Raw genomic sequence first — 24405 nt, forward strand, 5'->3', positions numbered from 1 at the left:
CCCGAGGGTGCAGTGAGGTGACCGGAGGGGTGCCCTCTCCGCCACGGGCCACGTGACTCGCGCTCGCCGCCTGCTCCGGGCCAACACGCCGGGGTCCCGCCGGCCCGCCAGCGCCGGCGCTTAACCCTTGGGGACTCTAAGCGCGGGAAGGCGGCGGCGGCGGCAGCGAACTTTGTTTGGTTGCGTAAATAAAACCTCCCGCTGAAGGGACCCTGCGCCCCAGGGAAGGGGAGGAATCTCTTCCCGCCTCGGCGCCGCCCCCGCGCCGCCGCCCGGCCTCCACATCCGCCCACATCTGGCCGCGGCGGGGCGCCCGGGGGGGGGGAAGGGGCCGGGCCGCGTCCGTCGCCGTCCCCTGGGCGCGGGCCGGGCGGGGAGAAGGGGGGCGCTCGGGTCGGGCGCGCAGGGCTCGGCGTGTCCCCGTGGCGGCCGCTCGGGCCCCAGCCTCCCGGCCCGGTCTTGACGGGCGGGCGGCGCAGCCAGTGCGAGACGGGGAGGCCGGGCGGCGGTGCGGGAACCTGATCCGCCCGGGGGCGGGCGCGGGGCGGGGCGGGGGCGCAGGGCGCGGGGCGGGCCGGCTCCCGCCGCCTCCCCCATTCATTCAGCCGAGCCCGGGGGCCGAGGGGCTCGGCGGCCAGCTCTGAGCGGCGCCCCAGCCAGCGCGCAGGGCCCGGGCCCGCCGGGGGCGCTTCCGTGCGGCGCGCTGCCCACCAGCCACAATGTCCGACCCTGCGGTCAACGCGCAGCTGGACGGGATCATTTCGGACTTCGAAGGTGGGTGCCGGCCGGGCCGCGGGCGTCTCGGAAGCCCTTCGGGGCTGGCCCGGCGCGGGACGGTGCGCGGACGGGGAGGCGGACCCCCGATGGGGACGCCTTCCCGCGTGAGACCCCCGGCGTCGACGTGTTAGCACCGAGTTCGGGGGGCCGCGGGGACCACACGCCCTCCCTGAACCCCGCGCTCGCTCTGCGCGCTGCCGCCCGGTTTCCTTCCTTTTATTGTTGTTTGTGTTTGCCGAGCGACGACAAGCCCCTCGAAGGCTGGCGGGTTTCCTCGGAACCACCCGCGGTGGCGCAGTCCCCTCTGGGCAGTCGCTTGGGCCCCTCCCTCAGGGCTTCCCGGCGGCCTCCAGGCCGCGGTGGCCCTGCGGCGCGTTGGGGTTCGCCCCCCGCCTCTGCGTCCTGCCCGGAGGGCATCCCCCTCTCCCACGTTCGTTTCGGGCCAGCCGAGCCGACCCCGGGCTGGGGAGGGCCGCCGAGCGTGCTCGGCCCAGGCCGCGGCGGCGTCCAGAGGGGGGTGTCCCGTGGCCCCCTCCAAGCCTGGGGACATCCTCCTCCGCCTCCCGGAGCCGGGCTGCCGCAGGGAGGGGATCGGGGGAGCGATCTGCGAGCCGGGGGGAGCGCGTTTCGGCCCCCTCCCTCGCTCCGGGTTAAGTGTGGCGAGGCTTGGGGGCTTCTCCCTCCGAGGGCGGTGGGTCATCCCGGCCCTGGGCCTGCGTGTGCACTTTCGTGCGACCTCGTGACTGCCTGTGGCTCTGCGTCCTGCGTCCTGGGGAGTAAATAAAGCGGCTGGACGGGGAAGCTCACACAATAGTCTTGGGCACTTCGCGGCCGGGTTTCTGAAGGCGGGCCTGACCGAGCTGGGACCTAGAGCCCCCGCCCCTCAGAGGAGCTCCCAGGCATCCTTGGGCAGAGCCCTCTGGTGGGCCCTGCGTCGGGGAGTCTGGGCTGAAGGGCGTTGCAGATGTCCAGGTGCCAGGCCAGGCTGGGAGGTCCTCTACCCACTGTAGGAAGAGCCAGGGCTGGCATCTGGGTGTCCGGAGCCAGCCGCACACATTGCCCACCTGGGAACCGCCCAGTCTGCTGTGGGGGTGGGATGGTGGGGTGGGGGCGGCACTTCTGGGGCCCAGAGTCTGGCTGGGCCCCAAGCGGAGCCCTGGCGACTGTGATTCTCGGTTGGGCCTGGACTGGCTTAAGCAGGGGCTGAAGAGACAGAAGGGGTGAGGGTCCAGCGGCCGGCACACCCTACCAACTGGCTGGGTGTTAGGAGCACTGGGCAAGGGGAGTTCTGGTTCAGCAGAGCTGTGGTGGCCGTCTGGACATCTTGGGGTACACGTTCATCCTGGGGTCCCCCCATGCCTTCTGTGTTCTGTTTTGCCTCTTGCCTGGAGCACGGCACCGCCCCTCACCCCTCCGCAGCTGCTCTTTGAGATTCCTGCTGCCAAGCTGCGCTCCGGGCCTCTCATCCCCCAGATGTCCAAGTGCGAGCACCATCCGCTGTGGGGATGGCTGCACCCCTCAGGTCCCACACTCTGCGGACAGTCTCCTTGTGGCCTGTGGGCTTGGAATGGCCTGCTGTCCGTGACCTGAGAGCTGCGAGCTGCCGGTGGGGCTTCCGGGAAAGGACAGGATGCAGCCGCAACCCAGAGGCAGGTCGGGGAGGCGGAGGCTCAGGGGTAGTGTTGGACCCTGGGGCAGTTCAGGCCCTGTAGATTCTCGGCACCTGTGCCTCGGGGGTCCCCGGGTAACTGCATCCTCACCCTCATGTGCCCCATTTGGAGATGCCAGCGGCTCAGTGGCCCCATTGAGACCCTCCTAGTGCAACAGTTGGCAACCCTGTGACTCCAGGGGCAGATTTTGCACTGCCAGGGAGAGGGACCGCTGGCCCTCTGGTTCCCTGTGGGCCTCAGTTTCCTTCTTGTGTGCCTTGAAAACTTGGAAGCGATTTGAGAGCAGGGGAGTCAGGAGTTGGAACCACGGCTTTCCAAGAGGACTTGTGCATGCGGGTTCTGCGCAGCCCACTGGGACCGGAAGGGCAGCTTCCCTAGGGGCCCAGGTGTGGAGTGGAGTTAGGTGGTGGGACTGACGTCCTGGGCAGATGGACATGGGGAACGAAGGTCAGAGGAGGAGGAGAATGTGACCCAGGGCAACAGTGGGTGAGCCAGGGCAGGGAAAGGTCGTTTTGGAGGAGGTGGACCTTGTGCCAGTGGGAATTCGATTGCGGAAGGAAGGAGGCAAACATTCAGGCCAGGGGCAGTGGACAGAAGTGGGGGATACTGGAATGAGCCTGTCCATTATGGGGCTGGGACATAAAGGGACCAGCTTTGAATGTCAGATGGGCCAGGCCTCCGAGTGCCAGGCGTGCCCTCCCACAGTCTGGATGGTCCTGGGGAGGCAGCCAGAGTGGCCGACAGTAGGGCTGGAGAAGCCCTGGTCTGTTAACATGGGGCCAGTGTGGAGCCTCCACCAGGGCTGCCCACATGATGTCTTGGTTTCTGAAAGGTAGGGCAGGAGGGCTGGGGAGGGGAGTGCCTGCTCCTCAGGGCCCTGAGGCTGGCAGACCTGGCCAGGCAGGAAGCACCTGTAGATTGTGGTAGGAGCGAAGCCCCAGGGGCCACCACCAAAGCAAGGTGAATTCTGAGTTAACTGGGGTGATATTTTCAATCCAAGCAGACTGGAATCCTGCAACAGGGGCCAAAGGGCACCGAAGGGGGTTCCTGGGAGGCTGGGGGCAAGTGGCAGCATCCAGAGCAGACAGGAAGCTGCTCTAGGCGTGTGTGTGTGGGGTGCAGTGGGTGCCCTGAGGAAAAATTCTGCTGGTGCCCCACATCCCGCACGCCTCCGCCCCCTGCCCTGCGAAGCACCTCTCTCTTTTAGTCATATTACTCCCACTGTGCCCTTTGCCACCTAGACGACTGAAGCACTCAGTTCCTGAGAGCAAGCTCCATCATGACACCCAGGTGGCGTAGGGATGCATCCTGTCGTATATTTTGGACCTGTCTGTTGAGTTCAGGTGTCCCTCCTGGGACTGAGATGGTGGCATTGTCTTCCACGGTAGGAACCTCCACACCGTTCTTTGCTTTCCCTTCATGGATAATCTCAAGGCTTTGTGAAGACCCTCTCCCACATAGGGGCAAGAACAGTATTTTGTATTTTGCTCATGTAATTTTTTTAATTTCCCACTTTTCCCTGTTGAAAACGGTCCTTGAGGTGGCCTCCGTGACCATCACTCCCCGTGTGACGGGGTCGGGGGAGGGGTGACCCTTCCCCCATCTCCTGGTTGGTGGAGGCATGGGGCAGTCGGATGGTGTTCTTGAGTCAGCACAGGCCAAATCTGTTATCACAAATGCTGTTACAACTCGGGTCTTTGTGGAACAAAAGCCTTCCCCAGTGCCAGCTGTTGGCCTACTTTCTCCAGCAGCGTTCGTTGTAACCAGATTTGCACACGGTGAAAGCATCCCAAAAGTCCGTGATGTTTGTTGAAAAACAATCTGGCCCAGAACCCAGGCTGTGGTCCCAGAACTGTACTCTGACCTAGAGGATGTCTGCCCTTCTAAACCCTCTGCTTTCTCCTCAGAGGACCCTCCCAGCTGGGTCCCGGAGGCTGCTTCGTCTCCCTGGGAACAGGAGAGCAGGGTGGAAATGTGGGGTAGGCAGGGAGGGGGTCCCCTGGGCTGAGGTGGGACTGTGCAGATGTGCCTGCTCATCTGGGAGCCCGACACCTCGGGACACCTGCCTCTGTGGCTGGCTCCTTGTGCTCCTTTTTTCCCAGGACAAGACCTGTTGCTTGGTGATGGGTGCAGACCTGTCCCTAATTAATGCCCATGGGCCTCCAGAGTGATGAATCCTTCTGTTCTGCAAGTCTCAAGGCCTCTTGGGAATACCACCTCCCTGCAGCCTGCACCTCTGTGGCAGTGGGCACGAGCCAGGGTGGTGATGAGGTCACTCGGTTGGGCTGGAGATGCTGGCCTGCTGGGATTCTGCGGGCGCCTGCTCTGCTGCTGCGGGCGGATGGCTCTCTTGCAGGCCTGGCTGCCCCCACAGCACCGGCCTGGTGCTTTTTGCATCCAGAGCTCGGGACCAGGTGCCCACGGTCCTGGCTGTGAGCAGGAGGGCAGTTACACATGCGCCAGGTGGCAGAAGCCTCTGTAATCTGCTTCAGACCTGGGTGGGGAGGTGAGGCGAGCCGGGACACCCCACGTTTGGGGCATCAGTCTGGAAAGGCTGTCTGGAGGACATGGGTTTCCAGGAAGGCTTTGCAAGAGGCAAGTGGGCAGAGTTTGCGTCCAGAGAGGGCCTTTGGGGGAAGAGGCTGTCGGGGCTGCCGAGAGCTGGGGTATTTAGGGCCAGCTCTCTCTGCCATCTGAAAGCTGTGTGGCCTAGGGTGAGTGTCTTAGGCCCGGGCCTCAGTCTCCTCCTCTGTCAGGTGGGGTTATAAATGTCTCTGGGATTTATGTGCCCAGCTGGTAGCACTGAGGCTGGGCTCTGATCCGGATCTGGGTGTTGCTGCAAGAGATGGTGGGTGTCAATCCCTAAATGGAGGGGTCTGGGTGGTGAGAGGTGTTCAAAGGCTGCACATAGGCCCAGTTAGTTCTGCCTGACCTCTGGGGGGCAAGGCTAGACAGGGTGGTCAGTGCTGCAGAAGGAGCACCCATGAAGCCTACCATGAAGACTCCCTCTGAGTCCAACAGATAAACAGGCTCCTGGCCAAGGGGGACCTGGCAGATAGTCTGTCTGCAGGTGTTGCAGCTCTCTCCCTGTCGGTGGGTCTGGGGTCTTGTGGGCTGCACGGTTCCTTCCCTAGGGAGTCTTCCCCATTCCCTCTGCCATCCCCCGACCCCAGGACATTACAGGTGGGTGGGCTATGGGCCTGTCCTCCAGACAGCAACACGGGCATGTGCTGGATGCCAGCATTCCCGACAGGCGGGCATGCAGGGAGCCTGTTTCAGGGAGGGGACACTTGCATGGGTATCCTTTTGGTCCAGCAGCCCTTTGCCAGCCCTGATGGTGTGTGTGGGCTCCGAGCTAGGGAAAGAGCCCTGTGCCTCCCACTTGCCCCAGGAGCCAGTTCACTTGGTATCCCTGCCCCGCTGAAGGCTTGGGGAGCCTGGGCACGGGGTGCAGGCCTCAGGGGCCTCCCAGCAAATCTGCCAGAGCTCGGGCTCCTACGGCCAACGGCAGGCAGGACAGTGCCCAGCATGTGGTGGGCACTTGTTCAGGCCCCGCTTATAGGGAGGCTGCCACAGTGATGGGGAGCAGTGGTGTGCTGGCCCACCTGTGATGTGGCATCACCGAGGGAAGCACAGATGTGCGGATGGTGCCCTGTCCCTTAGGAGCAGGTGACTGCTGAGCCCAGCTGTCAGTATTATTACCCTCCATTGGTTTACCAGCCAAATGCCCTGGGGTGGGCTGGCTTAGAACAGTCACCTTGGCAGTGAGGACCTGGCAGGCTCGAGAGACTCGTGGTGGCCCCCAAACCCAGGACGGAGTCCCACCTTTCCTGCCAGTCCAGACCTGGTGCTCCCTGCAGGGCTCAGAGCCCCCAGGGGTGGGGCTGTGTGTCTTTGCCCAGCATTCTGTTGGCTGGAACAGTGGGCGGCATGCAGTAGACCCTCAAAGACTTGGCATGTGTGGAGAGTGGTGGGCAGGGTGGGGGTCAGGGCCACCGGGCAACCCAGGGGGCAATGCAGGGGGCTCTGGCGGGAGATTATTCCCTGGTCATGGCCCTGGGGGATTTCATTGTTGTCTACATTTGTCCCAGAAACCTGGCCAGGAAGTAAGTTCCCCTGCTTTCTCTTGACAAAGCCACTGAGGAAAAATGGTCAACCAGTAGCTTTCTTTCCAAAGCCCTCTCGGTTTTTCCCCAATTTGGAGGCTCTCTGAGCTGCTTATGAGGCCGAATGGCCTCTCCTGAACTCTCTGCAGCGTGGTCCCAAGAAGCCTGAGGCTTTGTAATCTCTCCAGCCAAACAGACCCAGCAGTTCGTTCCTAGACACCCCTGGCGCCTGGGGCATTTCTGCACTTGGGCTGTTTAATTTGGTCTGGACAGAGCTGGAAGGCTCTGTTCTGCCTGGACCAGGAGGCGTTGTAGAATGTCAAGTTTACTGTTGTATTTTAAAGGGCTGCCAGTGTCCAGAAATTTAGGTAGAGAGGGACAAGAAGACAGCTTTGATTTCAGCAGAGAATATCCACTGGGAGTGCCCCACGCCCGTCCTGCCACCCTGTCAGCAGCCAAAGCTGCAGGGGAGGTGGGAGCCCGGAACGAGCAGTTTGATGTCCTCCCTGCCCACCCTCTTTCCCATGTTCCTGCCTGTATAACAGGACCCCCCTTCCCGTGACTGAGCCCCCTTACATTCTCTGGCCTCTCTCCTCCGGTGTCTCTGGGTCAGCTGGGGAAGCTGATGTTACCCCAAATTGCAAAATCCAGAACATGGAGGGGCCTGGCCTTAATCACATTAGTGTGCCCTCCCCAAAGGTGGCTCCAGCTTCCCGTGTCCCTGTCCCCAAGGCCAGGAGCCTCTGCCTCCAAACACCTGGAATAGCCTCCGGGGAGAGCTGGGTGAGATGGGGGAGGGGAGGCAGGCTAGGTGGCACCCCTGACCCCATTGTACTTGTTCTCTGGGTACACTTGGGGGATGAAGGTACCCCCAGGGCCTCAGGTTGGGTTTTGCAGGCAGTGGGGTGGGGTAGGGAGCTGGGTTTATCCTGCAGCCCCGGGGTTGGTTCAGCCTGAGCGGGGAATTCCTGGGCGCTGGTTTCCCCCAGTCCTCAGCCTCGGGCCGCTTCCTCTCTGTGCCCAGTGTCCTCCCTCCTGCAAAGGGGTTGGAGCACCCCTCAGCTCTTTGTAGCACATGTCGGGTCATTTCCAGTGATTCCACATGTGGTTTCCTACCCCACCACAGGAGTGCGGGTCAGTGGCTCTCTTTGCTGGTGGGCTTGTCACTTCTGTACCCTGGAGCAGGGCCTGGGGGTCCTGGGCACCTCCTTGTGGGAGACCGCACTGAGGCACCTCCCAGGAATGAGGAAGAGAGCCACCCGGCCCCAGGCAGGAGGTTGGTTCCCTTATAGACCGGTGGTCCCATCTTTCTTTTTGGCGGGAAGAGAGAGATGTCCTGGGCAGCGTGAGTCTAGCTTCGTTTGGGCCTACTGCCCATCTCCCCTCCCCCAGGCACCAGCTGGAAGTTGGAGATGATTCTGCTTCCAGCCCTCAGGGGCCTGCAGTCTGCTGCATTTCACGACCCTTCCAGGCAGGATCTCGCTCTGCACCCGGGCCAGCCCCCTCCCCGGGTGCCGGAAGCAGCTCTGGGCTGGGTATTTGGCCCTCCCTTCCACGTGGGTGGGCAGGTTCCCTGCGGGGTAGGCCAGGACCCTGCCTGCGTGCCCTGGGGGCTGATATTATCTACAGTAAAAGCCCACAAGTTTTCCTGGCTCCAAACCAGGCCTGGAGGAGTGGCCTTCTCTGCTGTCCCCTGCCTCCTCCATTAAAAGTCAGGGGAAGGAGGATTTTACTCTGTAAAATAGCTGGTTTGGGTTTTTTCCTTCAGAATGAAGTGCTGGAATCCCTTTGTCCCCTGGTGGGCCAGGAGGAGGCTCCCCAGGGTGGGAGAGGCAGTTAGCTCATTTGTTTGTTTATTCAAACAGCTCTCTGTAGGCGCCAGCTAAGTGCCAGCCCTGTGCTAGGTTTTGGAGGTCCAGTCATGAGCCCAGAAGACGTTATGTTCAGGAGGGCTTCCTGGAGGAAGGAGCACCTGACCAGAGTCCTGGTAATTTACCAGGCAGGGGCTCCAGGCAAATGCTTGCGATTTCTGCCAGCTTGTAGTTTGTTTGGGGAACCTTGTGTCCGTGTCTGGCTGAGGTGCCCTCAGCACTGAAACAGGGTGGGACGCTGTGCTTACAAGCACAGGTGGGGGCACGAAGAGCTTCCAGGCTTTATCTTTCCCTCCTGGTCAGGAGGCTGGGAGGGATTTGGGTGTTGAATAATCCAGGTGGGAGGGGGCACCCGCCTGGTTTATTTAGCGAGGGGAGCAGGTGGCAGGTTTGCAAGGGCAAACGAACCCCAGGGGCCTTCATCAGAAAATTGCTGAAAGGGCTGCTTTGCTTTTTGCTAAACTACAAAAGAAACCCTTGGCAGGCCTGGGGCCTCTTGGGGTGAGATGGGGAAGGGATTGTTCATTCACACCTCTGCAGGTCCTGGGTGGAGGGGAGGGGAATGGCGGAGGTGTTGTCCCCTCCCACCTGGGTTGCTGCCTTCCCACTCCAGCTCCTGGCCTTAGGGCAGCTGGAAGCACGGGGACACTGAGGGGGGACCTCCTCCCCCAGCCTGGGCTGCAGCCCCAGCAGGCTGGCCTGCCTGGGGGGTGGTGGTGGGGGGAAAGGGGGCACTCAAATATTTACATCTCCTCTAATATTTAAATGATGAAGCCTGGCTCCTGCAAACAGCTGTCCTGAGCCAGCTGTCAGGCCCTGGCCTCTCTCCCTCCCTCCCTCTGCATTCTTTGTCTCTGACCCAAGTCCTGGCCCTTCCTCCAACCCTGCTGGTTCTTGTCATTTTTCTTAACCATCTCCTTCACTGAGCACCTACTACATGCCAGGCACTGGGCTGGGCAATTTTTATGAGGCCTCATAGTCCTCCTGGAGGTGGACAGGCCGCTGGGGTTCACTCAGGGCACAGCTGGCCTGCGCCCACCCTGGAAGGCAGAGCCAGGTCCTCCTGGGCCCATACCTGCATCTGTCCATAGCTCCCTATTGCTGAAACCTGCCCCCGGGTCCTCCCTGGTTGCCACCTTACATGGGCTGACCCTCCCTTGGCTATGACGGAAATCTCAGGCTGCTTGTCTGGTAGGTGGGAACAGCTGGTGGTCTAGATGGCACGGGGCTGCCTCTGCCCCAGTCCAAGCTTCACTCTGCAGCTTCGTGACTACATTCGTGTAACGGGAATAATCTTGCCAGGTGTCTGGGAGGCTTGGGAGAGGCTGCTCCTGGGCTCGGCGCAGGGCTCTCTGCTTTTAGAGTCTAGCTCTCAAGGGGCCGGGGTAGGGTTTGGAGGCAGAGTGCTGTGATGGTTTACCCGGCTGGCTCAGATTCAGCTTTGCCCTGCCCAGGCTGTGATGTCCAGTGAGTCATAGCCTCTCTCTGCCTCAGTTTCCCACCTTTAAAATGGGACAAGAGCAAAATCGTTGTTTTCGGGTGGTAGTGAGCACAGAGTGAGCTAATAAACAAAAGGCCTTATAATTGTGCCCAGCATATGGAGAGCGCTCAGTGAATGCTGACTGTTAAAGATCCCCAACCACACGTACTTAGATTTATAGGGCACGCCAGCAGCATCTGAGGCCCTGGGGCAGAGGGCGGCTTTCTCAGCATGTTTGTGCTGTCACACAGAATGGGTGTCTTGAGCAGTAGACATTTATTTCTCAGTTCTGGAGGCTGGAAGTCTAAGATCAAGGCACCGACATACTTGGTGATTCTGACCATCAGTCTGGTGAGGACTTCCTGGTGCGTAGCCTGCTGTGTTCTGGACGGAGCTCCTTCCTAAGGGCACCGGTTCCATCCGGAGGGCTCCACCCTCAGGACCCGCTCACCTCCTAATACTGCGCTCTGGGAGCTAGGATACACATGTGGATTTGGGGATGACAGTCACTGTCTATAGCAGGGACCACAAACTGCCTCGCCCCTGCCCTCAGGAGGGTGATGTTCTATGGGGAGGACTTTGATCACTATTCTAGGGAGGGTGGGGGGATTTGAGTGGAGGCAGGGGGCCAGCCGGGGCCCTGAGTGCAATGCTGCACCTCTGTCCTGCCGTTTTCTTGGCAGGTGGGTTACACCAGATTTTATTGCCAAGGACCTGGGCTGCCTGGGCCTTGTCTAAGGTAGTAAACGGTGGGCCTTGGGCAGGGATTGGGGTCTTGTGACCAAGCTACCTGCTTACACTGTGGGCCTCTGGCACCAGCAGTGCCCAGCCATGCCTTTGGGTTTGTGACCAACCTGGAAGCTGAGCAGTGGCAGCTGACACTGGACATTGACCTTGGGTGACTCCTGGGAGGTGGGGGCAGGTACGGCTGCTGAACCTGCAGCACCAAGGCCTCTGGCCAGGGCTACCCCCAGCAGGGTTGGTGCTCAGGGTTTTCCTGTAGGATTCTCAGGATGAGGTAGTAGTGGAGAAGACGCTTGTGAGAGGGAGAGACAGAGGTCTCCACCCACCTGCCCCTCAGACCCAGCCCTCCTGAACTGGAACCTCCAAGAGGCGGGCCCAGCAGCCTGTTTTTGAACAAGCACCAGAAATGATTCTCATCAACAGAGCTGAGAATGATCTGGTCCCAGAACTTTAGAACCACAAAGTGACTTAGCCAACTCGTGCAAGAGATTTGAGCTACCTGGAGAAGAGCAGAGAGCCGTGGCCCTGCGTGAGCAGGCGTAGGAAATGTTCCTGCATGCACGGTAAAGAAGACTGGAGGGACATTTGCCAAAATGTTGATGGTAGTTATCCGGGTCATGAGTTTATAGATGTTTTTCCTTTCGTTTTCTCTGTGTTTTGCAAATCTTGAGCATTGCCCATAAATTGCTTTTATGGTCAGGAAAAAGAGCAGTAGATATTATTATTTGAAGTTCAAGGTCAAAAAGAAAAATAACTCACCCAACTCAGTCTCCCACCCCAATTTGAGAGATGAGTTCTTGGTTGATGGCGGCAGGGCCCGTGGGCCCCCGCTGGCTTTTCCCGGTCCTGGTTGGGTTGCTGGGTGAAGTGAAGGCAGTTATGCCAAAGGTGCAGCCCACCAGGAACCCCCCCCCCAACACTGCTGGCAGACATGTTTTTTGGCCACAGCCATGGTCCTCAGCCTCAGCCCAGGATGGAGAGAGGCTGGCCCTCCCTGTCACCCCTGGCCAGGCCCCTCCAGCTCTGCCGAGTGTTTGGAATGCTGGACCTGGTTGGCTCAGGAGCAAAGAGAGCTGGTGGCAGACTTTAAAGTGGCCCTCGGGGGTGGGCCTTTTAGTTCAGCTCTTCCTGCCTGGCACCAGGACACTGAGGCCAGAGGGGTCACCTGCCAGGCCCAGTCAAGTGTCAGTGGCACTTGGAACAACTCCGTGCCTTACCCTGGTGGCCCCCCAGCTCTGGCTGAGCGCCTCCGACTCCCTCACCGAGCAGCTACGCTGACAGCTTGACGAAAATGCCCCATTTTGTCTAAGAACAGAGTGACTCCTGCCTACAGCTCCCCTTTCCTGCGGGTTCTCTCGTCTGCCCTGTCAGAGGGGCTTTGAGGCTGGATGTGTGCCCCTGTTGGTGCAGTGGGCCCTGGGCACTTCCTGGGTGGATGGGAGCTTGGCCCTCTCCCTGCCCCAGGTCCCCTGCAGCTGGTGGCCTGGAAGGGCCTGGAGGATTCATAAGGTGGGAATTGGGAGGTGGTGACTGGCGGCCTGAACCCCAGTGGCCAGCAGGCAGGTTGGGGTTAAGGGGCTGAGTTGGCGGCTCTGGTTGCGGGGGATGGGAGTCAGGACGCGGACGTGGACGTATCCTTTGGGGGCCAGCATTCAGCTCGCTGCAGTGGCCCGTCACATGGCAGTAAGTGCTCTGGGTTTGGGGAGAGTGGAGGGGCGGGGGGGAACCCAGGCTCGGATAGGCCTGTGGTGTGACTTTGAGTGATGTTGGCCTCCCTGGGCCTCGGCCTCCTCTTCTGTACCAGAGTGTGGTGCTGCCCCACCTGTGGTCCTCCGGGCAGCTGCCCCGTGGTCCGCCCCCTCCTGGAGGCCAAGTCTGGCTCACCTTAGGTTTCCAGGGGCCTTGTTGCGATGGATGTGTGGAGTTGGCTGAGAGCTTGCTGACCCTGGTGAGAGCCCAGGAAAGCCTCAAGCAAGGGCCTGTGAGAAGGCCTCCCTCAGCCCCTCCTGGGCTCTTTGGAACGGCCGGGAGAACCTCTGGTGGGGGGATTCTGTCCCCAGACTCCCCCTTCCACAATCTTCTGTGTCCAGCTGTGGCCTCTCCCACACAACAAACCCACCCCCTCCTTTTAGTTTTCTGTGCCGCTTCGTTGCCAAACCCCTCGAGTCCTTGAGGAGAGAACCCCTCCTGCTCCACCCTCAAGGTCCCCGCAAATCCATCGTAGCACGTGCAGGTCACTGAGACCCCCGTGCTCCCCTCCAGCCCAGCTTGGCCAGTTGGGCATGCAGGTGCGAGCCCTTCCCAGCTCCATTCTTCTGGAGGCCTGGGGAGCAGCTGGACCTCTGGGTGCTAATCTGACTGGGGCCTGACCTCTGCTCCCCGGGGTTGCCGTGCCCTGTAATTAGGCTGCCGCCCCTCTTGGCCCGGGCAGCAGCCGCCTGCTGCCTGCCTCCAGGCCACAGCACAGAGCGCACCATCTGCCGCCCTGGCAGGCAGCATGATTAATGGAGGGTTCCACCTGGGCCAAGTGGCCTCTGCTGTTAGGCCTTTTTTTTTTTTTGCATTTTTAAGTGCTTGCACCCTCTCCCCGAGTAGTGTAGGGTGGGGAGGAGGGGTGGCTGCCCTGGCCAGAGGCATTGGGAAAGCCACCACTTTACGCGCGCGCAGTGCTAGGCTGACGGCAGAGAGCAGAGGAGCTCCACCAGGACTGTGATACTGGCCGCCGGCCTGGCTGCCTGGTCCCGTGCTGTGGAGCTGAGGCTGCCCGACGCGCTCTGGGGTCACCCAGGCCTGGCTTAGTCATGTGGGAAGAGCCAGCAGGGGCCCGGATGCCGAATGCAGGGGGGCTGTTGGCGGTCTTCCGTGGAGTAGCACCGGACCTTGCTCCTTGGTGTGGGAATGGGGCTCAGGATGGTGCCCATGGGGCCTGCAGACTGGGGAAAAGATATGTCTGGGTAAGTGGTGAACGGTGGGAGGGTGGAGGTAGAAAGGAGAGGGGTGGAGAACGGGGGTCGGGACTCTCTTGCGAGGGGCTGGGCTCTGACCTGGAACCAGCAACTCAGTTCTCTCCCTCAAAGGGCCCCCTTGGGGTGTGGATTATGGGGCTCTGGGCTCAGGTACCTTCCAAGCCCTTGGAGCTGCGGCCTGTGGTTTACGGTTTTGAAGTCAGTCCCCTCCCAGGGAGTGCCCTCCTTGGCTGCCATTTATCAGGGAACCTTTGACCGAAAGAGGCCTGACAGGTCATCCGTCCCCTCCCACCCTCCGGGCAGGGCTGCACCTAAGCCCTGCCCGCCGGCCTTCACGAGGAGCTCTGCAGGCAGCCTTGTCGCCAGCCTGCCTGGCCTCGGCCCGGGTCAGGAAGTTCCCCCATCGGACCCCACCTCCCCGCGTGCCGCAGTCCATGTTCTGCTGCAGTGCAGAGAACGAACAGCTGGTTTAAGTGGGGAGGACGAGACCATTTCCCCAGGTCCTCTACATGTGTTCCTGTTCCCATAACTTTGATTTGCCAAGAAAAAAGGAAGTTCACATCTTAGGGCAGCTTTTAAAGTCCGCCTGGAATGACCCCTGCGTCTCCAGAGCTGGGGGACTGGCTGCATGGTGGGCGAGCACAGACAGGCCTTCTTCTGGTGAGGGGTGGGAAGAGGCCCTGCCCGGGCCTGGGCACTCACCTCCTGGAGCGCAGTCGTGGGCCTGCTCTGGGTAGAAGTCACTTTGTGGCTGCCTGGTTGATGCCCCCGGCAGCTCAGCTATGAGGTGGCTCCATGCCCCTGAGAGCTGTTGCCCCAAGACCTTTCTCTGGCAGGGGACAGGTGAGCACGAGTAATTAACCCGCCGTAGGCAGGCGGACCAGATAACTCATTGCCCCACTTGGGACACTGTTGGGAATGAAAACAATGCCCTGACAGATGACAGTGATGGCTGTCCCAGGGGGCCTGGACTCACGGGCCCTTGGCCTCGAGGGGGACACTCTGAGGTTGGGGTGGGGGGCAAGCGGCAGGATGGGGCCACCGGGGCAAGGTGCTTGCCAGTGACAAAGGGTGGCGTGAGCTGGTGGACTGCGCGGGCCAAGGCAGAGGCCCCTTCCTGCCAGCCCACCCCGCCACCCCCGTCCCAGAGCTGGTGACTCACGGCGGGATGAATGGAGCCGGTAGGGCCAGCTCCTTGCAGAGTGCCGCGGGAGCCCCCGTCCCGGGCCTGTTCCCAGTCTCTCTCCGTCTTCACGCAGCCTTCTCTGTGCGACTTCCTTTTCTGTCTCTCACGAGTACCTGTCCCTCGATTTAGGGCCCACTCTGGTCCAGGCTGATCTCATCTCCAGACCCTTAATTACTTTACATCTGCAAATACGCTTTTTTCAAATAAGGTCTCTTTCATAGGTTCTGGGGGTCAGGACTCAGACATGATTTGGGGGGCCCCTATTTGACCAATGTCCTCTGGACAGAACAGCATAGCAGGTACTGGAAGCCGTTGTGAAGGGGTCAGTAGGACCTCTTATCCCATCCTGGTGGGGCAGCCAGTACGTAGGTGGGGAAGGCTGCCTGGGAGCTCTGGGGATGGTTTTGCCTGCATCCTTGTCCTCACTTAGCAGGTCGCCAGAGAGCTTTATCCAGGGAGAAATTAATATCATGACTTTGGGGAACAAGAGAAGGTCCGGGATCTGGGGCCAGCTGTCCGCGCCTCTGTGCTCCCCACCCGCGACGCAAGGTCTTGTTTGTGTTTCCAGTTGAGGGGCAGGGTCACCAGTGCTCCACTTCCAGCCTTTGCACTCTTTCTGTGCCGTTAAATGGGACGGGCTGGGAAGGGCATCTGTGCCCTGCAGGCTGTGTGAAGGGTCCCCTGCAGCTGCAGGAGCCCCGGAAGGGAGGCTGGGGGCTTGTTTTTTCCTCTTGGCCTCAACTGGGAAACCCAACCAGTGGGCATGTCAGGCCTGTTGGTCCTCACATTGCTATTGCAGAGTGGGGCGGGCAGGGCCAGGCCTCCCAAGTGGAGGCTGTGATGAGCAGGAAGGCCCCCTGAGTGCCTGTGTCTCCCGGGCCCAGCGCATCAGAGCCGAGAGAAAGCAGCTCCTCCTAACACCCAAAGCAAAAGACAGTCATCAAAATAAATCAGTTGGGAGCGTGGCCTCACAGTCTCTACCTGGGGCTGAGTGGCTTTCCCTGGGCCTAGAGACCCCCTGCTGAGTCTGCAGTTCTCCAGGACACTTGGCTGTCCCTGCACACCCCCCAGGGCTAAGTGGAAATGGTTAGCGGGGCACAGTCTGGACCCTTGGTAAGAAGTGCAGCTGCGTGTGGTCGGAGGGCCAGGGAGCAGGGGCTTTGTGCCCATTGCCCGCACACCCTAGGTCGCCTTCAGCCGGCCACGTGTGCAGATAAGCCCAGGGGCAGCCAGCGGCCCTCAGCCACCACACTGGACCGCAGGCCCTGAGCCAGAGCCGGGGGCAGAACGAGCCTGGTATTAGACATGGTTCTTAGGCTGCAGCCCCGACAAGCTGGCCTGTTGGAAGGTCGAGGGCGAGTGGCCGAGGGAAGGACTTTGAGCAGTGGGGGCCAGTGCTGACACCTTCTCTTCCTTCATATGGACTTGCCTTTTGCCGAGCTGTGCCAGTGTTGTTAAACAAATGTGTTTTTCTTCAGGAAACCCAGGGCCGAGCTCTGCTGACGCTGCAGGCTCCGCTCAGCCACAGTGTCTATTTTTAAGCTCTTCCTTTTGGACTGTTTTGCTTCCTGAGGACACGCCCCCTTCCCACTTTCCCCATCTGCATCCTCCTGTCTGTACAGAGCCTGCCTCTCCCATGTGGTCCCTTCGCCATCCCCTTCTTCTACCAAGTCCCCAGAGGCAGCTCCTGAGATAAGGAATCAAGTGGCAGTGACCCAGGTGGTCCCTGAGCTTGGGAGTGAGACAGGGAGGGGCGATGGCCTGTTGGTGCATCACCAAGCATGTGGGCAGTGGGAGCTCAGCCCGAGGAGGGGATGGCTGGGGGACATTGCCCCATGCATCCCAGGGTTGTCTCACCCCGTGGGGGGAGCCCCCTCCTGCTTTCTGAGCTTGGGCACAAGGTGGCTACGAGGAGGGCCCTGGGGCAAAGGGACAGGAACTAGCTATGGGTGTGATGGACCCTGGCAAAGTGTGTGTGGCCTCAGCTGCTGCTGGGGTGACCACACATGCATGTGGGCACATCTGCCTATGGGGTGCACATGCACAGGTGGTCATGGTGCCAACAACATGGTAACTGCTGCATGGGCACCTCTGTGTCATCCCGTTAGCGCCCACAGCATGGGGAAGTGGCTCGGAGAGTACTGTGATCATGGCACTCTGTTTGTGCCCCTGCTGTTGACGCTGAAGTAGCAGCACAGTCTGCACGGCCCCCAATTTGAAGGACCCCCAAGTCTGCAGGACCCTCAGTCTGCAGACCCCCAGACCCGTGGTCGGCGGCTCTCAGCCTTTGCCCCACACTTCCCTCTGGCTGGTGCTGCCCGGCCCCTCTCCCTAGTTAGCAGCTGGGACCAAACCTTGGTGGCTGTGGCCTTTGGGTCACTTTCTTTTAGGGATTTGCTATTTAATGACTGGCCCTCTGGGTCCCACTTCCTCTTCTGTCTTCCCTGCTGCACCACGGGGGGGAGTTTTCACTACCCAGCTGCAGTCCCCCAGCTCCTGTCCACCCAGCCAGGCCCTGCCTGAGTCTTCTCACCTGCGCAGGCCAGGGGCTGTGTTAGCTGACCTGGTGGCTGCACACTTGCCTTTGGGGCAGTGGGGAGGGGTTGGTTTCCCTGCTCAGGACAGGGAGCAGAAGGGTGCCCTCCACCTGGCTCCATCCTTCTGGGTTCCCTGGGCCCCTGCCCTGGCTCCTGGGGGCAGAACCTGAATTGCTGCTGCCTAGAAGAGACTGAGTTTGCCCAGGCCCTCCGGGAGCCTGAGCCCAGGATTGCACCCCACACTAGGCAGTGGCCACACTGGCTGCCCCCACCGACGGAGCTGCACATAGGATGGTTTTGACCTTGGTATCTAGCATTCATTCCTTCACATGACATTTGTCCTGCACTGGAGTAGAGCTTTGTCTCTGGTATCCCCTCCCCAAACCCAGGCCTGCTGAGTGCTGGGAGCAGGGAGAGGCTGCCGGCAGCCTGCGGTCAGAGCAGGGCCTTCACAATGGCCCCTTGTGTGCGGCGCATTCCTCCTTAAACAGGCCCAGATCCAGGCTGTTCCTGCATCGACCCCATGGGCATGGACGACCGGAAGGTCTGCATCTGGTGGCTGGCTCCCGCCTCTGCAGCCGCTGAGCCTGTAGGTGTTTAATGTACTGGGGAGGAGTGGGCTACGGGGAGAAGTGGGTCCAGCCCCACTGCACACGGGTGCCCACAGCCTCCCCTGTCCTCAGCGAGGCTTGTGTTTTAGAAGCAGGGTTGATGGGTGTTTCCCCTGTAAGTGTTAAGTGACCCCCGCATAGAGGCGGCATGCTGCGAAACATCTCCAGCTCCTGGAGAGACACCCCACCCCCGAATTCCATCCAGAGACAGTGGTTTCTGGGTGTGTGCATGCATGCCGCACATGTGTGTGCGAGAGGAAGTCAGGATCTCTGTGTACATCTTGTATCCTGCTATTTTTTCTTAGTATTCGTAGTGTTTCTCATCTTCAGAACCATGTTTTTGATGACTGTGCAGGACTGAACATATGGGTTTAGAAAATCTCTGTAAACCTGAATTGTTTCCAGCATTTGCTGTTTTCATGCTGATGTAAATGTCGCCACACATAAATCTTTCTGTCCTTCTGATTATTTCCTTGGGGTAAATCCCCGGCAGTGGGTCACAGCGCGTGAATCTCCGTCAGGCTCTCAGCGCACATTGGAGAAGGGCCAGTGAGGGCTTTTGGGAGCAGGCGAGGTTGGCCGGGCTTTGGCGGGACTTGGATTCAGAGGAGGTTGAAGGGGGCATTCTTGTCTTGGAAGCGGCATAAACAGAAGTGGGCACCCCCTGCTCTTTGGGAGTTGGCAGTACTTGTCCCTCTGGGTGGCAATGTGGGGACCCTCCCTGTGCGACCTGGCTCATATTTGCCAGATGCTCTGTGGCGGTCTGGCTGGCCCTGCCCAACTGGGCTCTCTCGTGTGCCCTCTGACTGCACTAACGTCCTGCAGATGCTGGATGAGGCAGCCCAGCATGCTCCCCTCTGTGCTGGTCCAGCGAAGGCCACTTTTCTGCTCACTTGGTCATCAAAGCCAACATGTGGTCACTAGGAGTCTCAAATCTGCAACTCGACAAGCCATGAGGGCTCTTAGGCTTCCGTGGCCACATGTGGACACTCCTTGGCTGCCTCTCTCTCCACGGGTTGGAGGCAGGACGAGGTGAAGGGGAAAGCACCCACTGCGTGGCAAGCTGCACCCATTCCCCAATGGGGGTGGTGGAGGGGCCTTCCAAGGAGGGTGGCTGTGTACATAGAGGACCCGGGTATGTGTTTAAGACTCTGATGGGGGAGGAGATTTTGGAGGACCCCGTCCTGCCAGCTCCGTGACAAGCTGTCTCCTAATTTTTCCCAGCTGGGTGCTGTTCATGTTCACATCGCCCTCCGCGGGGAGGCAGCTGCACATGGGATGTGCCTCGCAAAGCCTGCCATAAAGAATGATCTTGTTTCCTCGCCAAGCACTCTGGTATAAATGCAGAGCAGTGCTGTCCTCCCTGACCACTATCCCCCTGCCATCTGGGGTTTTGCATGATTCCAGGAAAGGGGAAAGGAGGCAGCTTTTTCTCCTCTGGGTCCCTGGACACCGCAGCTCTGGATGCTTCCATTGGTCTGTCCATTGGATCTTAAGTGGAGTTGGGGCTGGAGAGGGGCTGGAGTGCAGGGTGGGTGACGGCTCCGGCAGAAGAGGCCCCCGACAGTCTCATAGCCCAGAGGTGTCCTCCTTCTGATGGTTCCCCGCTAACTTCCTGGGGCTTTGCACACTGTGTGGCTTGAACAACAGAGGTTGATTTTCTCGTAGGTCTGGAGGCCAGAAGTCCAAAATGAAGGCGTCAGCAGGGCCATGCTCTCTCTGGTAGCTCGAGGGGAGAATCCGCCAGGCCTCTTACAGCTCCTGGGGCCCCAGGTTGTCCTTGCCTTGGGGCCGCGTCACTCAGTCTGCCTCTGTCTTCACGTGGCCATCGCTGTGTCTCAAATGCCCCTCGTGTGAGGACACTTACAGTATTTAGAGCCCATCCTAAATCCAGGATGATGTCCTCTGGAATCCTTACGCTCAGTCCCATCTGCAAAGACCCTTTTTCCAAATGTGGCCCCATTCACAGCCTCGGGGGCAGAGAGGTTAGGGCTGGGGTATATCTTTTTGGGTGACCCTGTTCACCCACTACAGGACCTTAGAGGGAAGTGGCGTTCCTCTCTCAGGCTGACATGGGGTGAAGACCTGGTGCCTCCCTGCTCCTGAGGCCCGTTCTTTGGGGCTCCCCCAGGGCTCCATGCCCATGGCTACAAACCTGTGGTCCCACTGGCCTTGCAGAAGCAGCCGCTGAGGCCCCTGCAGGGCTGGAGAGCCGGCTTGCGGTGTAAGGGAGGAGAGGGCACCCCAGACTCCCTCCTGAGGCTAGCCGGCAGCCTCGAACGTGGGCTGGATGACAGGGGGCGAGGGTGTGAGCCGTGTAGGGCCAGGGGTCTTTGGGAAGAGGTAAGAGCAAGCCTGGCTTTGGGGTGACCTGAGGTCAGAGGAAGAGGAGGAGGTGTGCTTGTTTGGGAGTATGGCGTCAATCATCCAGAACAGTCGCCGTCCCGATGTGGGGACAGTCCATTCTCTGGGGGCAGGGACCTAGGGGGATGGGACGGTGCCTGAGGGTAAAGGCCTAGGTAAGCGGGTGCAGCCGATGCGCATGCAGGTGCTAGGGGGCCCGGGGGTGACGTGCCTAGAAGGAACTCAGTGTGGCTGGAGAGGGGAGGGTGGTGGGCGGGGTGCCCCTCAGGGTGATGTGGGTGGCCTCGTGGTGCATTCCAGCCATACAGGTGTCCTGGGATGCGGTTCTGGGGCTCAGTCAGGGCAGTTCAGCCGCAGTGCGTGTGTCACAGATGGCTTAGCTTTGGGGCAGGCCCTCAAATCGTGAGCCAGCAGTCGGGATGTCTCTGAATGGGCTCCCCAAATGGGGTGTGGACCGTGCTGGGACTTCCAGGGAGGGGGTGCGTCCCTTGGGGCAGACGTGGGAAAAGGCCCTTACCCACCTGGTTTCTGTTCTCCAGCTTGGCCCCAGGAACTAGCACAAGGACACCTGGAAATGCCTCTGCCACGGTGGGCTGGGGGGCGCCGACCTCTCCTCCAGCAAGGCGCCATTCAGGCACTTTGGACAGCCTTGAGGCAAAGTGCTTTGGGAGGCCCTGGAGCCATGTGAGGACACAGTTCTGGGCATTCAGCTCTGGTCTTTTCTGCCAGTTTAACAGGCACTTGCCCTGTTCCTGGGGCACTTCAAGGGCAGTCTGCCCTCTGCCTTATCTTGGTGGATGGCCTCCACGGGATGGGCAGAGGTGCACCAAGTTGGAGTCCCTGTGCTGGCACATCCCTGCTGCCCTTGGCCACGTTATCAACCAGAGGTCACAGGCCCTCAGGCCAAATGGGGCCTGAAGATGTGATTTTCTTTGATTGTAGTGCCTTTAAAAGGATAATTTTACTTTGTGGTGGCCCATAGAAATCGGAGATATAAAAATATCCAGATTATCTCAAGAAGCCCCAAGCTGTGGCCCACTGGGCATGTGCTGCCCCCACAGAGTTGAGCAGCAGGCTTGTGCCTGAAACAGCTCTCGACGCGTGTCAGCTTCCCAGATCTGTGCAAGTCCCCTCCCTCAGAGCTCATTTCCAGTCCCCAGAGGGTCTCTGGGATGGTTGAGGCTTGTGTCCCAGGGTTTTGTGCCCTGTACACTGAGAAGGAGTTGTGCCGGGGGCTTAGAGAGGGTCCCACAGCAGTGACACATTTGGGGAACCGGGAGCTCCGGTGGCTGATGTGAGGGCCTCCTTGGCTTCCTGTCATTTCCGGCGCTCGAGAGCACACACTGCCTTGGCCACCCACCACCCACTTGGCCGCCCCCAGCCCTGGTCCCCTGAAGGGGTAGGGAGGGAAAAGGGCTGTGCTGGGATTCGGGGGAAAGAAGACTGGAGGGCAGGGCTGCTAAGAATGTCCCCTGAGAGCTATTGTTGGGGGCTGGGGAGCAGCTGTGGGCAGGGGAGGGAGTGAACGGTGGGGTCCCATGAGCTCCCGGGCTCCGAGGGGGCGGGGGTGGGCCAGGCGCTGTGGTCACCGAGGGCCTGCCGGGGGCCCGGCCGGGAGGGTGCTGGTGAGTGAGTGTTCCCGCCACGTGGGCCCTTTCCTGCTCTCCTCTTTGTAACTGGGAGCAGCTGGTTCTCCTTTTAGAGCCCGGCTGTTGGGACTGTGGGGAGGATGGCTTCCCAGGCACTGTCCCCACAGGCTTGCAGGGGGCAGGTTCTGGTGGAGATAGATGGTGGGCAGCCGGGCTGCAATGTGGGAGTCTGGATGGTCAGTGCCCCACTGGCCCTGGTCTGGCTGGCCAGGTAGTGAAGAATGGAGGCAGATGCAGCCCAGGGAGAGGACAGAGAGAGCTGGCCTCATGCCAGGGCCCTGTGTTACTCCACCAGGAGCTGAGCAGCCAAGCGGCTAGAACCTTGGGCCTCAGCATGGGACATACGTGGCTTCTGGCTCTGCCACTCACTCTCTGTGCTGTTGGCAGTTTGCTTAAGCTCCAGGGCCTCAGGTTCCCCATTTATTCCAGGGGATATTGTGAGGAATGAGATTGTGCACAGTAAGCCCAGAACCTTGCTTGTACTAAAAGTTCCAGTGTTGGGGTTCAATGAGCTACAATAGGATGCTGTCACTCCCCTGGTGGTTCTGGTTGGTTGTGGGTGTGGCTAGTATTGTTGGGGAGGAGTCTTCCCGCCTTCCCACGCTGCCGCCGCCGCTGTGTGTTTGCTGATGGTGTCCGTGGAGATGAGGTGGGATCCAGGGAGTCCTCGATGAGACAGGAACCGAGGGCGCACCTTGAAGTATCCTTGCCGACCATGTGACTGGTGGGGCCACACCGTGGCCATGGGAGGACAGAAGGGTCGGCATCCTCCAGGCCCCAGCCTTTTCTCTCTCTCAGCGTGTGTGACGGCTGGGGCCTGTGAGACCCCTAGCAGATGCAGGAGTGTCCTGGGGGACCCCCGCTGCAGCATGCCTGCCATACCTTCTGATGTTCACCATTAGCAGCATGTTCCTGGGTGTTCCCGAGCTGTCCGCTCATCACCTCCTCCTCTCTCTGTCTTTCAGCCTTGAAAAGATCATTTGAGGTTGAGGAGGTCGAGACGCCCAACTCCACCCCACCCCGGAGGGTCCAGACCCCCCTGCTCCGGGCCACTGTGGCCAGCTCCACCCAGAAATTCCAGGACCTGGGTGTGAAGAACTCAGAACCCGCAGCCCGACATGTAGACTCCCTAAGCCAGCGCTCCCCCAAGGCTGCCCTGCGCAGGGTGGAGCTCCCGGGGCCCAAGGCGGAGCCCGTGTCTCGGCGCACCGAGATCTCCATTGACATCTCATCCAAGCAGGTGGAGAGCGCCGGTGCCACCGGGCCATCCCGGTTCGGGCTCAAGCGGGCCGAGGCGCTGGGCCACAAGACACCACCAGAGCCCACCCCTCGGAGGACGGAGATCACCATAGTCAAGCCCCAGGAGTCAGCCCACCGGAGGATGGAGAATGCCACTTCCAGGATCCCCGAGGGACCCGCCGCCCCCACCATGGACGCAGCCTCCAAGAGGGTGGAGATCCAGGTGCCTAGGCCAGCCGAGGTGCCTGCCGCCCCCATCCCACCCCAGGCCCTGGAGAATTCAGAACCCAGCCCGATGTCTCCACTGCAGAGCAGGCTGGAGCCCAAGCCCCAGGCTCCTGCGGCCGAGGCCCCGCCCAGGAGCCAGGAGGGTGAGTAAAAGCTGGGGGCCTTCTGTGCTGCGGAACTTGGGGGCGGGGAGCAAGCCTTGCCAGGGAGTCTTAGACGGAGAAGCGGAATGTGGGCGGAGTGGAGGCCTGAGGGTGCACGGGAAGGCGTCCTGAGGCTCGGGGAGGGGACCGGTGGCCCTGTCCACGGGGGGAGACCAAGGAGCAGCAGTCTGGGCTTGAGCTGGACTCCGGGAAGCATCTCTACGTTGTGAGGGACCCCTTTACTGGCCAGCATGGGCCGTGGTGTAGACCCCTTGTTGTGTGAGGCCAGGACGGCAGGGCTCTGCAAGGCTGGGAAACGAGGAGGGCAGGCTCATGTTGGGGCGTGGGGCAGGGACAAGCTCTCACACCCTGGTGGCCACTGGGCCCCGGGAGCAGGCCGCTGCTGGACAGGAAGTGCAGGCTGACCTGCATGGGCGTGCAGAGGCAGACCGCGGGGTGGGAGGGGGGATTTGCGCCCACCTGAGGTTCTGTGCTGGGAAGTGTTCCTCTAGCTCCTCCTCAGGGACAGAGGCAAGAACCAGGACACCTAAGATTCTTGGGGCCCCTGCGCAGGTTGCTCTGTGCGCCCCGTATGCAGCTCCACCTGAGGGCGCTCTTCTCGTAAGGGGAGAGAGGCCAGGGGCTCCGCGCTGCCCACAGGGCCCAGACCCGGAGCTGAGCGCACAGGGGAGAGGGCGTTGACCCCCAGGGCACACGGGTCTGCCGGGGGACACGGGGCCGAGGGGTACTGTCTGTGATCTTGGCCCCATGGGGCTGTGTTCAGTGCCACCTGGGTAGGAAGCCCAGGAAAGCTGGGTCCACTTTGAGCAGGAC

At 60.7% G+C, this 24405-nt stretch overlaps 1 protein-coding gene across 4 annotated transcripts in view; it reads left to right on the forward strand.

Annotated features, from left to right (window-relative positions):
- SEPTIN9 (septin 9) overlaps window positions 1–24405 on the forward strand; it is a 141686-nt gene that overhangs the window by 52657 nt on the left and 64624 nt on the right. For 3 of the 4 annotated variants that reach the window (XM_036997434.2, XM_073235985.1, XM_036997436.2), the window contains one exon: window positions 22927–23571. In XM_036997434.2, coding sequence (XP_036853329.2) covers window positions 22927–23571 — 645 coding nt within the window. Of the gene's footprint in view, window positions 1–579; window positions 775–22926; window positions 23572–24405 lie in introns of those variants that run through there. The other variant, XM_036997435.2, reaches the window with a different exon arrangement.

Source organism: Manis javanica, chromosome 4 (assembly GCF_040802235.1).
Source record: "Manis javanica isolate MJ-LG chromosome 4, MJ_LKY, whole genome shotgun sequence".
Taxonomy (NCBI): domain Eukaryota; kingdom Metazoa; phylum Chordata; class Mammalia; order Pholidota; family Manidae; genus Manis; species Manis javanica.